The sequence below is a fragment of the Callithrix jacchus genome, chromosome 6, assembly GCF_049354715.1.
Source record: "Callithrix jacchus isolate 240 chromosome 6, calJac240_pri, whole genome shotgun sequence".
Taxonomy (NCBI): Eukaryota; Metazoa; Chordata; class Mammalia; order Primates; family Cebidae; genus Callithrix; species Callithrix jacchus.
In genome coordinates, this window is record NC_133507.1 from 43146027 (window position 1) to 43161235 (window position 15209).

A 15209-nucleotide genomic window follows, 5' to 3' on the forward strand; every position below is an offset into this window, starting at 1 on the left:
TATATACACACACACACACACACACACACACACACACACACACACACACATATGTATTATATGGAAATAATTGGGTAGTAAGATATTCTTCAGGCATTCATTCTATAAACTAATATATGATTATATATCAATGATAATATAAAAGGAAATAACTGAGTAGTAACACTATAAACTAAAATATTCTTCAGGCACTAATTGTGCTGGGAATCTGCTTAGCTGTCCTTCCTTGGTGCCTAGATGGGGGGTTACCCACTTTAAACCTTTCTTTTACCTGGTCCCTTTTACACTTTTTGCTTTTATTTTCAGTAGTACAGGAATCATCTTATAAGACACTGTACTATGCTTTAAAATAATTTTATTTTCTAAGAGAAGTAAGCATGCTTATAGCAGGTACAAAAGCTTTAGTGCTCATCATGGTGAGTTGGTGAAGAATTTCTGGAAATGTTGGTATCATATCGAGAAAACATCTTTGACATAGCTGAAGACTTTTTGCCAGCATTTTAGATCCTTGTTTGGAGACATTGGGCTTGGGAGTTTCTGTGGACAAAGTACACAAGAAGAATATCTTTATTTTTGGATGCTGATGTCAAATACCTTGCTTAAGTTTATATGGGTAAACGGTGACCCAGCTGGGAATAGAGTCCAGGCTTTCTGACACTCATGGCATCATTATGCCTACTGTCCTGTGAGACTTCTTTAGTCAGGTATGCAAAGTCCACTTCTCTTTTCCCAGCAGAACACTCTTTGAAAATGTCTAATGAGTTAAATGGGAACATAACTTTCAGCTCTATTCAGTGTGGACACCTATTTCAGAATGCTCGAAAGAAGATAGAAGTACATAAAAATACTGTAAATTCTCATCTACTTTGAGTAAATTTTCCATTGACTGACCCCAAATGGTTCTTTATGTCATATAAGATAGGACTATGTAGGTAATAAAAGAGTTTCTATTTGGATTTTTTTTTTGCACCATTTATTCAGCATGAGGCATGAAAGAATATTATCATCTTTGGCAACTCTTGAAAGCCTTCCTTGAAAGCTACCTGAATAAATACCTTTCCTAATGCTCTCAAAGCACTCTAAACATGTTTATATTATAAAACTCATCATGCTGTGCATTATGTCAGTTCTTGTGTACACCTAATTATTATATAAAATAAAATAATTGATGTGTGGTCAATTTTATTTTATTTTATTTTTTAAATTTTCTTTAAGTTCTGGGGTACATGTGCAGATTGTGCAGGTTTGTTACTCCTGAGACCCTGGTGTGTGATGTTCCTCTTCCTGTGTCTATGTGTCCTCATTGTTCAACACCCACTTATGTGTGAGAACATGCAATGTTTGGTTTTCTGTTCTTGTGTCAGTTTGCTGAGAATGATGGTTTCTGGTTTCATCCATGTCCCTACAAAGGACATGAACTCATCAATTTTAGAGAGAAATGAACTGAGATTAAGAATGCACATATCTGAAAGTTAAATGTGAAGATAAAACTATTTTTTAATACAAAAAAGCTCTTCCATGGTTTCCAACAATATGCTAAACAAGTGTCTTTCATTTTGCCTAGAATTCAGTATAGAGTATTAAAGTCATACTGTTAAAAATAGCTAAACTTTCAAAGAGATAGTAGAACTTTCTGAAGGTAAAACAATTATGAGAACACAAAGCTATAGTGGTAAAGAAATGCTGAAGCTCATACCTGCTCTAGGGACATTGGCCACATCTGGAAATGTAGTGTCTGGTCAGAGCATTTAAAACAAGACATTGGGCTCCCAAAAGATGGGGAATTAAAACTAAGAGCTCCTAAAAATATACAGATGCTTCTTGACTTAAAGTGGGGTTGACATCACAATAAACTTACCATAAGTTGAAAATATTTTAAGCTGGAAATGCATTGAATACACCTAATCTGCTGAACGTAACAGCTTAGGTTCGCCTACTTTAAATTTGTTCCGAACACTTACATTAGCTTACAGTTGGACAAAATCAGCTAACACAAAGCCTACTTTATAATAAAGTGTTGAATATCTTATGTAATTTATTGAATGCTATACTGAAAAGGAAAAACAGAATGGTTGTATGGGTCCTTAAAATACAGTGTCTATTGCATGTTTATTACTTTCACACATCCTAACATTGAAAAATCATAAGTCTAACCACTGTAAGTTGGGGACCATCTGTATAGGATCCCAAAGAGCTACACTGTCAATTAGTCATGTACAAGAAAAAAAAAATAATTAGTCATCCACAAGAAAAAAAAATCATACCACAGAGGAAGCAGACACATTATGTCTTGGCTTGTGGCTATGGATGGAGAAGGAGAAGGAGATTAAAGTATTTCCTAAAAACTCATAATCACAGATACTGTTTTATATACCCTTGAGTTTCAAATCCAAAGAAACTTTATTGTCCTTCAAACTGCATGTGAGAATTTAATTTAAAACAAAGCTGTGTTCACAGCTCTTACAGATAACTGGAAAAAGCATATGTAAATTTCCTTTAGAGAATTACAGCCTATCCAAATACTATAGAATTCCCAACAATAAATTTCTGTCAAAACTGGGCTCACATATAACTATAATAACCTCCCACCCCCACAGAAATTTCTTAAAAAAACTAGAAACTATGGTTTTTAACAGAAACAAAAACAATATATTAAATTTAGACCCCAAAGATTTCAAATATTAAAATTACCAGATATAAAATATAAAATAAGAGAATATTATATGTTTAAATATATAAAGAAGGAATTTGAAAGGACAGGAATGGAAAAAGAACTTATAAGAAGTCCAGACAAATTTGAAAATAACTATTTAGAAATTGTATTATATATATATCATATGTGGTAGTTCAATAAATTGTATAATGTAATTAATTTATAAAATGATACATTTTAAATAACTAAAGAGAAAATTCGTGAATTGGAGGTCATATTTGAAGAAATTAACAGGAATGCATCAGAGATAAGTGGAAAATACGTTGTTAAATGATATAAGACAAAAATGTAGTCTAATAACCAGAAGAAGATAATGGAAATGAAGAGAGGAAATACAGAAAGAGGAAATGATTGTACAGAACGGCTCATTATAATAACACTAAAGAAAAACAAAGAAAACATCTTAAAAACAGCCTGACTTTGGGGATGGAAAAATCTACACAGGAATAATTACTTAGAATAAAAGTAGAATTAAAAAAAATTTTTTTTTCTTTTTCTGAGATGGAGTGTCACTCTGTCACCCAGGCTGGAGTGCAGTGCCACATTCTTGGCTCACTGAAATCTCTGCCTCAGTCTAAATCAAATAATATCTTTAAAGTGCTAAGAAAAAATAACTGTCCCCTAAACTTTATTTGTACACTTGGACATAATGACATTCTAATACAAGGATGAAGAACATTTTCTCAAATAAAATCTGATAATTTACTCCCAAAATACGTTCCCTAAAGATCTTCCTAACGAATGCAGTACTTTAGGAGAAATGGCAATGATCCCAAGAAATACTAAATACAAGAAGGAATGAGTGAAAAACAAAATAAGTTGGTAAACAAGAGGATAAATATAAATTAAATCTGTATAAAACAGTATAAGAAAGTAATTTGGCTGACAAAAACTTTAAAATGTCAAAATATAAATTATTGAACAATAATAAGTTAATATGAAGTTGTGATTAGAAGTAAATTATCTTACTTTAGCTTTTATTTTAAATATACTTCAACATAACTCAAAGAGTAAATTTACAATGTTCAACACAAAGAAATAACAAATATTTGAGTGAAGGATCTCCCAATTAACCAGACTTATTACTATACATTGTATGTTCATATCAAAATTCATATGTTCCCCAGAAATATGTCTGACTTTTATGTATCCATAAAAATTTAAACAAAAAAGTTAGGGTGATTGCCAAAGAAATATGCATATACTGTGCAATTTATAAAACAGTAAAAAATACTAGATAAAAACTAAATTTAGCACTCTTAAGAGAATGTAATAAATAAATAAAAAATATTAAAAAGTATGACAAAGAGAAACCACAAAGCAATAAAAAACTTCCAAAGATTTGTAATTTACATAAATACAAATTGATTGGGTTCCGTTAAAAGTAATAAATTCTAAGACGATAAAAGTAAAACAAAATCCAGCTGCACATTGTCTTCAAGAGTCATCTAAACAAATAAAGACACTAAGATTAGAAGCTGATATATCTATATTAATATTAGACACATTTAATTTAAGGAAAAAACATAACATGGTAAAGGTCACTGCATGATGATAAAATATTCAATTCACCTGAAAGATATCATGATTCTAAAATATGAATATGTCTAATCACTAGATCAAAAAATATTTTTTAAAATGGGCTGAGCTACATTAAGGAGTTTCAAACTCACTATCATTAATTTTCAATAATGTTTTGAACAAGGAGTAAAAAATAATTATATATGTGGATTTGAATATACAATAAGTTATATATTTGAAATACACAATTCACCATATTGATTGAATGGACATATTTAAACATTACATCCCAAACTGAACAATATTCATTATTTTCAACCATACAGAACCTATTAAATATTAATCATGTTTGCTAAGCCATAAGGCATTGTCTACTTCTTCTTTAAAGTTGGTATCATAAAGATCATACTGTCAGTCTACAATGCAATTAAATTGTAAATGACCACCAACAACAATGAAGTAAAAATTAGAATAACTAACCCAGGAGTACAAAATTTAACAACTAACTCATAAGTACAAACTAACAAACAAAATTGAAAATTAAACATAATTCAGAAAAAAATGAAATATGAAAAGGTTTTTGATACATTTTAAATTTTCATAGTTACATATATCACCAGCTAAGTTTCACACACTGTTCTAAAAACTTTAAAATACTAAACTCATTGAATTTCCATGACAACTATATGAATCACTACTATTATTCTTATTTTATAGTTGGAAAAACTAAAGAACAGAGACATTAAATAACTTGGCCAAACTAGCATGCATTTTAAGTACTGGAGTGTGGATTAAACCTAGCTACCTGAGTACATTCTCTTAGCAACTATGCCATATTGCCTTTCAATAACCTCATCTAAATAAAAAGGGTATATTATGAGTTTATGCAAATATATTTGAAAATTTAGATGAATTAAATAAATTTATGTAATATAGTTACCTGCTAAAAAGACTCAAAAAAAAAAAAAAAAGAAACAATAGTTCTGAATCACTAAAGCAACTGAATTCGTAATTTAGGTTTTTCTCACTAAAAGAACAAAGACTAGGTTATTTATTTTAACAGTGACTACTACCAAACAAAGAATATATAATTTCAATTTTGCAAATGACTATAAAATAATAAAAACAGGCAATACAATAAACTCATGGGGCTAGTGTAATCTTGGCACAAAAACCAGATCAGGATATTATGAGAAATGCAAACTACAACCCAACCTCTCTCAAGAACCTAGATGCTAAGATCCTAAATAAATTGCTAGTAAATTTAATCTGCACATGTATAAGAAGAAAAACACAGGATAGATAAAATTGATTTACTCAAGGGTGTGTGGTTGTTTTAACAATAGAATATCATAGTCTTAACAGACACATAAAATATATTTTTAAAAGTCAACTTTGATCACTTAATAAGAAAGTTTTGCATGTTAGAAATAGATGCTTTTTTAACCTGACATTATTATCTACCAAAAGATTGCAGTACCTATCATATGAAATGAGAAATTACTTAAACATATTTTTCATTAAGAAAGAAGAAAGGCCGGGCACAGTGGCTAGTGCCTGTAATCCCTGCACTTTGGGAGGCTGAGGTGAGGAGATCACCAGAGGTCAGGAGTTCGAGATCAGCCTGAGCCACATGGCGAAAACCTGTCTCTACTAAAAATACAAAAATTATTATTATTTTTTTTAAATTAGCCGGGCATAGTGGTGCGTGCCTGTAATCCCAATTACTCAAGAGGCTGAGGTAGTAGAATTGCTTCAACCTGGAAGGCAGAGGTTGCAATGAGCTGAGGAGCTGAGATCGTGCCATTGTACTCCAGCCTGTGTGACAGAGTGAGGCTGTGTCTCAAAAAAACAAAAAACAAACAAACAAAAAACTTGAATCTCTCAGACAGAAAAAAGACTTTTTTTGGGGGTATATCCATAAAACACTTAAAAATGTCATATATCATATCACATACTTAGCTATAAAGAAAATTTAACAACATCAATGAAAAGAGATTTAAAGCCTAGGCTTTTTGACACTAATTCAAATAAATTAAAAATAAAACTGTTATCAAAGTTAGAAATACAAGAAATATGTACCAATGTAACTATTACATTGAAAGGATTTTTAAAAAAAATTATACTTTAAGTTCTGGGGTACATGTGCAGATCTTGCAGGACTGTTACATAGGTATACATATGCCATGGTGGTTTGCTGCATTCATCCCCTGTCACCTACGTTAGGTATTTCTCCTGTTATCCCTCCCCAATCCCCCAACCACCTGCTATCCCTCCCCCTAGTACCCCCAAATCCCCCCAATAGGCCCCAGTGTGTGATGTTCCCCTCCCTGTGTCCATGTGTTCTCATTGTTCAGCACCCACTTATGAGTGAGAACATGCAGTGTTTGGTTTTCTGTTTCTGTGTCAGTTTGCTGAGAATGATGGTTTCCAGCTTCATCCACGTCCCTGCAAAGGACATGAACTTATCCTTTTTTATGGCTGCATAGTATTCCATGGTGTTTATGCACCACATTTTCTTTATCCAGTCTCACTGATGGGCATTTGGGTTGGTTCCAAGTCTTCACTATTGTAAACAGTGCTGCAATGAACATACCTGTGCATGTGTCTTTATGATAGATTGATTTATAATCTTTTGGGTATATACCTAGTAATGGGATTGCTGGGTCAAATGATATTTCTAGTTCTAGATCCTTGAGGAATTGTCACATTGTCTTCCACAATAGTTGAACTAATTTACACTCCCACCAACAGTGTAAAAGTGTTCCTATTTCTCCACATTCTAGCATCCGTTGTCTCCATATTTTTTAATAATGGCCATTCCAGCTGGCATGAGATGGTATCTCAATGTGATTTTGATTTGCATTTCTCTAACGACCAGAGATAATAAGCATTTTTCATATGTTTGTTGGCTACATAAATGTCTTCTTTTGAGAAGTGTCTGTTCATATCCTTCACCCACTTTTTGATGGGGCTGTTTTTTCTTGTAAATTTGTTTAAGTTCTTTGTAGATTCTGGATATTGGCTCTTTGTCAGATGGGTAGATTGCAAACATTTTTTCCCATTCTGTTGGTTGCTGGTTCACTCTAAGGATGGTTTCTTTTGCTGTGCAGAAGCTGTTAAGTTTAATTAGATCCCATTTGTGTATTTTGGCTTTTGTTGCCATTGCTTTTGGTGTTTGAGTCATGAAGTCCTTGCCCATGCCTAAATCCAGGATGGATTTAAACATAAGACCTAACACCGTAAAAACCCTGGAAGAAAACATTGACAGGGATTTTAAGAGAGAAAGTGAAAAATACATAAAAACCAATGAAAAGCAGGACAACTAACATCAAAATGTTCAGTGTTGAATTGTACATTCAGAGTAAAATATAGAATATGAGTACTATTATTATTTTTAAATAATTTTTTATATTTTCTTATTTAATTTTTGAGTGAGAGTCTTACTCTGTCACCCAGGCTGGAGTGCCCTGACCTGATCATGGCTCACTGCAACCTCTGCCTCCCAAGTTCAAGTGATTTTCCCATCTCAGCCTTTCAAGCAGCTGGAACCACAGATGTGTGCCACCATGCCTGGTTAAGTTTTTGTATTTTTGGTAGAGACGGGGTTTTATCATTTTGCCCAGGTTGGTTTCAAACTGCTGAGCTCAAGCAATGCACCTGTGTTGGCCTCCCAAAGTTCTAGGTTTGCAGGCATGAACCATTGCAGCCAGCACAATATAATTTTTAAATAAAACCATAACCCAGCAAGGTTAGGTGGCTCACACCTGTAATCCCAGGACTTTGAGAGGCTGAGGCAGGCAGATGACCTGAGGTCAGGAGTTCAAGACCAACCTGGTGAACATGGCAAAACCCTATCTCTACTAAAAATACAAAAATTAGCTGGGTGTGGTGGCACACACCTGTAATCCCAGCTACTCAAGAGGCTGAGGCAGGAGAATCGCTTGAGCCCAGGAGGTTGCAGTGAGCTGAGATCTCACCACTGTACTCTAGCCTAGGTGACAGAATGCGACTTCCATCTCAAACAAACAAACAAACTAACTAACTTACTAAAAACCCACAGAAACAAAACACAAAAATTCCACAATTTTGGAAAATATAGTTTACAAATGATCTGGGTAAAATGGTATTTCCGGTTCTAGATCCTTCTTGAGGAATCACCACATTGTCTTCCACAATGCTTTTAAATGTTTTAATAGAATTTACTTGTGAAGTCCTCTGGTCCTTGGCAATTTTTTTTGTTGTTGTTGTTGTTGAAAATGTTTTGATTACGGATTCAGTCTCCTTTTTCATTATTAAACTGTTCAGAGGGTCTCTTCTTGACTCAGTTTTGGTAGGTTTCATGATTCCAGTAATCCATTCAATTCTTTTAGTTTATCAAATTAGTATATAATTGTTTATAACAGTCCCTTATTATCCTTCTTATTTTTGAAAGATACATTAATATGTACCTTTTTGTTTCTGATTTATCTTTTTTCCTAGTCTATCCAAGGGTTTGCCCATTTTATTTTTTTCAATCAATTCTTAGTTTTGTTATTTTCCTTATTGCTTTCTAAGTTTTCTATTTTATTTGACTTAATATTTATTTATTTTCTTCTTATGACTTCAGACTTACTTTCTTCTTTTTCTAGTTCCTTGAGGTTTAAAGTTATATCACTTGAGATCTTCTTATTTAATGCTATGTGTTTATTGCTATAAACTACTCTTATACATCTGTCTTTGTTGCATTCCATAGATTTGGGTATGTTGTGGGTTTTTTTTTTGGTCTGGAGACAATTTTAAAATTCCCTTTAATGTCCTCTTTGACCCAATGGTTTCTAAAGAATGTGCTGTTTAGTTTCCATGTATTGGTGACTTTTCTGGTTTTCTTCTGTTATTGATTTCAAGTTTAGTTCCATGGTGGTTAGAAAATATAAATGTAATGCTTTTGATCTTAAATTTTATAGGATTTGTTTTGTAACCCAGCATATGATCTATTTCACAGAGTGTTCCATGTATGTTTGAGCAGAATGTGTGGTATTCTTCTGTCAGGTGCTAAGTTTTGTGCATGCCTATTAGGTCAATTGGGTGTACAGAAGTAAAATTATTTCTATTTGCAGATGACATAATCACATACATAGAAAACCCTAAATACTCAGTTAAAATAAATGTCAGAATGAATGAATTTAGTAAAGTTGCAGGATACAAAATCACCACTAAAAAATCAATTGATTTTCAGTGACCAAACTACTCAAAGACAAAACTAAGAAAGCAATATCAGCCCACTTACAAAAACAATGAAATACTTAGAAATAAACTTAATCAAAGAGATACAAGACTTGTACAGCAAAAATTAGAACACATTGATGACAGAAGTTTTAAAAGACAGATCAATGGAAAAAACATCTCAGGTTCATGAATTAGAAAAATTACATTGTTAAAATTTTTATACTATACAAAATGACCTACAAATTCATTGCAATCCTTATAATGTTCTTGATAACATTCTTTACAAAAATATTTTTTAAATCCTAAAATTTATATGGAACCACAAAACAACCTGAAAAGGCAAAATAATCATGAGCAAGAACAAAGGTATGTGATTAGGCATAACGTTTTCTGATTTAAAATATTGTATACTACAAAACCACAATGACTAAAACAGTATGATACTGACATAAAAACAGACCTATAGTCCCACAAAATAGAATATAAAGCCCAGAAATAAATTTACATATCCGTGATTAACAGATATTTGAAAAGGATGTCAAAGAAACCCAATGGGTATTTTAAAATAAATTGTTTCAAATGTTCTCTCTACAAAAAATAAATAAATATTTGAGGTGAGATATAGATATAGATATATAGATGCTAATTAGCCTTATTTGATCATTCCACAATGTATACATGCAATGAAACATTACATTATACCATATAAATATAGAAAGTAACCATTTCTTTCTTTCTTTTTTTTTGAGATAGAGTCTTGCTCTGTCACCCAAGCTGGAGTGCAGTGGTATGATATTGGCTCACTGTAACCTCCTGAGTTCAAGCAATTCTCCTGCCTTAGCCTTTTGAGTAGCTGGGATTACAAGTGTACACCACCATGCCTCACTGATTTTTTGTATTTTTAGTAAAGATGGGGTTTTACCATGTTGGCCAGGCTTGTCTCAAACTCTTGATTTCAAGTGATTTGCCCGTATTAGCCTCTCAAGTGCTAGGATTCCAGGTCGGAGCCACTATTCGGCCAGAAAATAACAATTTTTAGCAAACCAAATCCAGCAGCATATCAAAAAACTAATCCACCACAATCAAGTAGGTGTTATTCCTGTGATGCAAGATTGGTTTAGCATATACAAATCAATCAACGTTATTCATCACATAAACAGAACTAAAGACAAAAAAACACATAATCAACTCAATAGATGCAGAAAAGACTTTGGGTAAAATTCAACATCGCTTCATGTTAAAAACTCCCAACAAACTAGGTATCAAAGGAATATATATCAAGAGCCATTTATAATAAACCACAGCCATTATCATACTGAATAGGCAAAAGCTAGAAGCATTCTTCTTGGTTTAGGTTGGACCTCTCTTACCACTCCTATTTAATATAGTATTTGAATTCCTAGCCAGAGCAATCAAGCAATCAAAAATTAAATAAATAAATAAATAAATGGCATCCAAATAGGAAAAGAGGAAGCCACACTATTCCTGTTTGCAGATGACACGATTCTATATCTAGAAAATCCCACAGTCTCAGCCTCAAATCTACTTATGCTAATAAACAACTTTAGGAAATTTTAGGATACAAAATCAACATACAAAAATCACTAGCATTCTTAACACCAAAAACAGTCAAGCTGGGAGCCAAATCAGAATGCGATGTCATTCACAACAGTCACAAAATGAATGAAATACTTAAGAAATGCCACTAAACAGGGAGATGCAGGATCTGTGCAGTGAGAATTACAAAACACTGCTTAAAGAAATCAGAGATGACATAAACAAATAGAAAAAGATTGTATGATCACAGATAGGAAGAATCAATACTGTTTTAAAATGACTATGCTGCCCAGAGCAATTTACAGATAAAATGCCATTCCTATCAAACCACCAATAACTCTTCACAGAACAAGGAAACATTATTTTAAATTTTATATGGAACCAAAAAACAAAAAAACCTGAATAGCCAAGGCAATCCTAAACAAAAAGAACAAAGCAAGAGGCATCAAGCTACCTGACTTCAAACTATACTATAGGTCTAAGGTAACCAAAATAGCATGGTATTAGTATAAAAACAGACACACATGCCTACAATCATCTGATCTTTGACAAAGCTGACAAAAAACAAGCAATGGGGAAAGGATACCCTATTCAATAAATGGTTGTGGAATAACTGGCTAGCTATATGCAGAAGACTGAAACTGGATCCCTCCTTATACCATATATAAAAATCAACACAAGATGGATTAAAAACTTAAATGTAAAACCCAAACTATAAAAACCTTGGAAGACAACATATGTAATACCATTCTGCACATAGGAACTGGCAAAGATTTCATGATGAAGATGTCAAAAGCAATTGCAACAAGGGCGAAAATTAACAAATGAGATCTAGTTAAAGAGCTTCTTCACAGCAAAAAGAAACTAGTAACAGAGTAAATAGACAACTTACAAAATCGGAAAAATATTTGCAAACTATGCATCTGACAAGAGTTTAATATCCGGCATCTGTAAGTAACCTAAACAAATTTACAAGAAAAAAACCCCACAAACAACCCCATTAAAAAGAGGGCAAAGGATATGAACAGACATTTTTCAAAAGAAGATAAACATGCAGTTAGCAGCATATTTTTAAAAAGCCCAATATTACTGATTGTCAGATAAATTCAAATCAAAACCACAATGAGAAACCATCTTGTACCAGTCAGGATGGTTAGTATTAAAAAGAAAAAATAATAGACGCTAGCAAGTTCTCAGAGAAAAGGGAGCATTTATACATTGTTGGTGGGAGTGTAAATTAGATCAACCACTGTGGAATGTAATGTGATGATTCCTCAAAGAGCTGAAAACAGAACCACCATTTGACCCAGCAATCCCATTACTGACTATATAACGAAAGGAACATACATCATTCTATCATAAAGACACATGCATGTGTATGTTCATTGCAGCACATTACTGACAATAGCAAAGGCAGGGAATCAACCTAAATGGCCACAAACGGTAGACTAGGTTTTTAAAAATATGCACCATATTTTTAAAAACCATGGAATACTATGCAGCCATGGAAAAGAATTAGATCATGTCCTTTGCATGAACATGGATGGAGCTGGAGGCCATTGTCCTTAGCAAACTAACACAGGAACAGAAAACCCAACCCTCATATTCTCACTTATAAGTGGGAGCTAACTGATGAGAACACCATGGACACAAAGAGGGGAACAACAACACTGAGGCTTACCTGGGGGTAGAGGGTGGGAGGAGGGAGAGGATCAGAAAAAATAATGATTGGGTACTAATACTAGGCTTAGTACCAGGGTGATGAAATACAAACCCTCAAGACATAAGTTTATCTGTTAAACAAACTTGCACATGTGTCACTGAACCTAAAATAAAATAAAAATTTCTTAATAGAAAATAACTATTTGCCAATTAAAAATAAAACAATATAAATACAGAAAATAACTATTTTCCAATTAATAATAACACAAAAAAGAAACAATAGGGAAAGATAATTTTTTCCTTAAATGTTGTTGGGAAAACAGTATGTCCACAGGCAGAAGAATTAAATCGGATCCCTACTTCACATCTTATATAAAAAAGCAACAAAAAAATGAATTAAAGATATAAATGTAAGGCCTTGAGGCATAAAACTGTAAGAGAAAACATACAAATCTTCTTGATGTTGATCTAGGCAGTATGTTTGGGTATGGCACTAAAAGCACAGGCAATAAAAGCAAAAATAGAAAAATGAGATTGTATTAAAAAGTTTTTTCATTGCTGTAAAACAACAGAGTGAGAAAGCAACCTATAGAATTGTGTAAAATATTTATAAACCATATGTCTGATAAGGTTTTGTTATCCAAAGTATCTAAGAAACTGAAACAACTCAATGGTTAAAAAAAATTACAAATAATGAGCAAAATACATGAACAGACCTAAATACATTTATTAAACAAAGGCATGTAAATAAAAAAAAGTATATAAAAGAATGCTCAACATGACTAATCTCAGGGAAATACAATCAAAACCACAATAAAATATCACTTCACATCTCTTAGAATGCCTACTATCAAAAAAGTAGAAGACAACAAATGCTGACAAGATTGTGAAGAAAAGGAAAACCTTGCACATTGTTAGTAAAAATGTAAATTTGTACAGACATTATGGAAAACAATATGAAGTTTCCTCAACAATGGCCTTATGATCTAGCAATTCGACGTTTGGGTACATATGCAAAAAAAAATGAAATCAGTATGTTGAAGAGATATCTGCATTCCATGTTTACTGCAGCATTATTCACAATAGCTAATACATGGAAACAAATGTACACCAACAGATGAGGGGATACAGAAAATCTGGTATATACCAAGAGATAGATCTATCTGTCTGTCTAAGTAGATGTATAGGTAAATACAGGTACACAAACAGAGAGATACAATAGAATACTATTTAGCCTTTCAAATGAAGGAAATCCTGCTGTTTGTGACAACATCAAAGAACTTGGAGAACATCATGTTAAGTGGAATAAGCCAAATGCAGAAAGACAAAAACTGCATGATTTATTTGTGTAATATAAAAATGTCAAGCTCATAGGAATAGAGAATAGAATGGTGGTTACCAGGAGTTATGGCGAGGAAGTTATATAAGATAAATAAGTTTGGAAGATCTAATGTACAACCATGTGACTATAGTTAATAATATTGTATCATTAAAAACTTCTAAGAAAGTAGATCTTAAGTGTTCTTTCCCCACCACACACAAATAGTTATGTGAAGTTAAGAATATGTTAATTAGCTTGGTTGTGGTGAATATTTTATAGTATATACATATATCAAGTTGTATACGATGTTCTTTGTCTTAGGATGAGGTTACATGTTAATTAACCAATTGTGAGTCAAAAATATTGTAAGCCGAGAATGCATTTCATACTTCAATAAACCTACAGTGAAGTTGAAAAATCCTAAATAGAGCCATTGCAAGTTAGGGACCATCTGTACCTTCAATATATACAATTTTAAATTGTCAACTCTACCTTACTAAAGTTGTGTTGTGGGGGAGAAGCTGATATTAAAGGAGGAAACAGGAAGAATAAGGATATGTGTACAAAGAATTTAATTTGTTTTTCCAATTATGGTTGTCAACATTAGTACAAACAATAAAAATAACAAAAAGAGAATAGGAAATTCCATCTCATCCTTCATGACTCAATGCAGTCTCTTCCTAAATTGTAAAGGCTTTTGTGATGACCCTAGATAGATACAGGAATTCTCTTTGCCATAACTTTTCCAACTTTCATACATACCCACTTCCTTGATTGCTCTTTATCATATTTGGCCATGACTATCTCTCCCAGTATTCTGCAAGAGCCCTGAGTAAAAATTGTGCCATTTTTCCTTGAATGTTTAAAACTTAGCACCATATCTAGCATGAAGCAAAAACTCAATAAATGTTAGTTGAAAAAATAAATAAAATGCAAGATTTACTCAATAATTGCTGTTGATACTTACCTGATTTGTAGAGATAGCTTGATCTCTTGGTTGGTTTTCCATTATGATTAGTATTTGTCTCCTACATAATTCACGAAAACAAAACAAATAGATCCATAAAAGAAATTTTAGTATTCAAACATCAACTATTATTTCTATATTTAAAATTAAGAAATTTAAGAATTTAAAAATTTATCATTAGTGTCAATTTACAAGAAATGCACATTTTATTATGTTTACATTACATGTGTTATTTATAGAATTCCAAGTTCACAGTTGTA

At 32.5% G+C, this 15209-nt stretch overlaps 1 protein-coding gene across 4 annotated transcripts in view; it reads right to left on the minus strand.

Moving 5' to 3' along the window:
- Positions 1 to 338: 338 nt before the first annotated feature.
- The window catches only part of FSIP2 (fibrous sheath interacting protein 2), a 29939-nt gene continuing 15068 nt past the window's right edge, over positions 339 to 15209 (minus strand). For 3 of the 4 annotated variants that reach the window (XM_078329087.1, XM_078329085.1, XM_078329086.1), the window contains 2 exons: positions 14950 to 15010; positions 339 to 537 (listed from right to left, as the gene is read on the minus strand). In XM_078329087.1, the coding sequence (XP_078185213.1) occupies positions 356 to 537; positions 14950 to 15010 (243 nt within the window). In that variant the 3' untranslated portion in view covers positions 339 to 355. Of the gene's footprint in view, positions 538 to 4073; positions 4162 to 14949; positions 15011 to 15209 lie in introns of those variants that run through there. The other variant, XM_078329088.1, reaches the window with a different exon arrangement.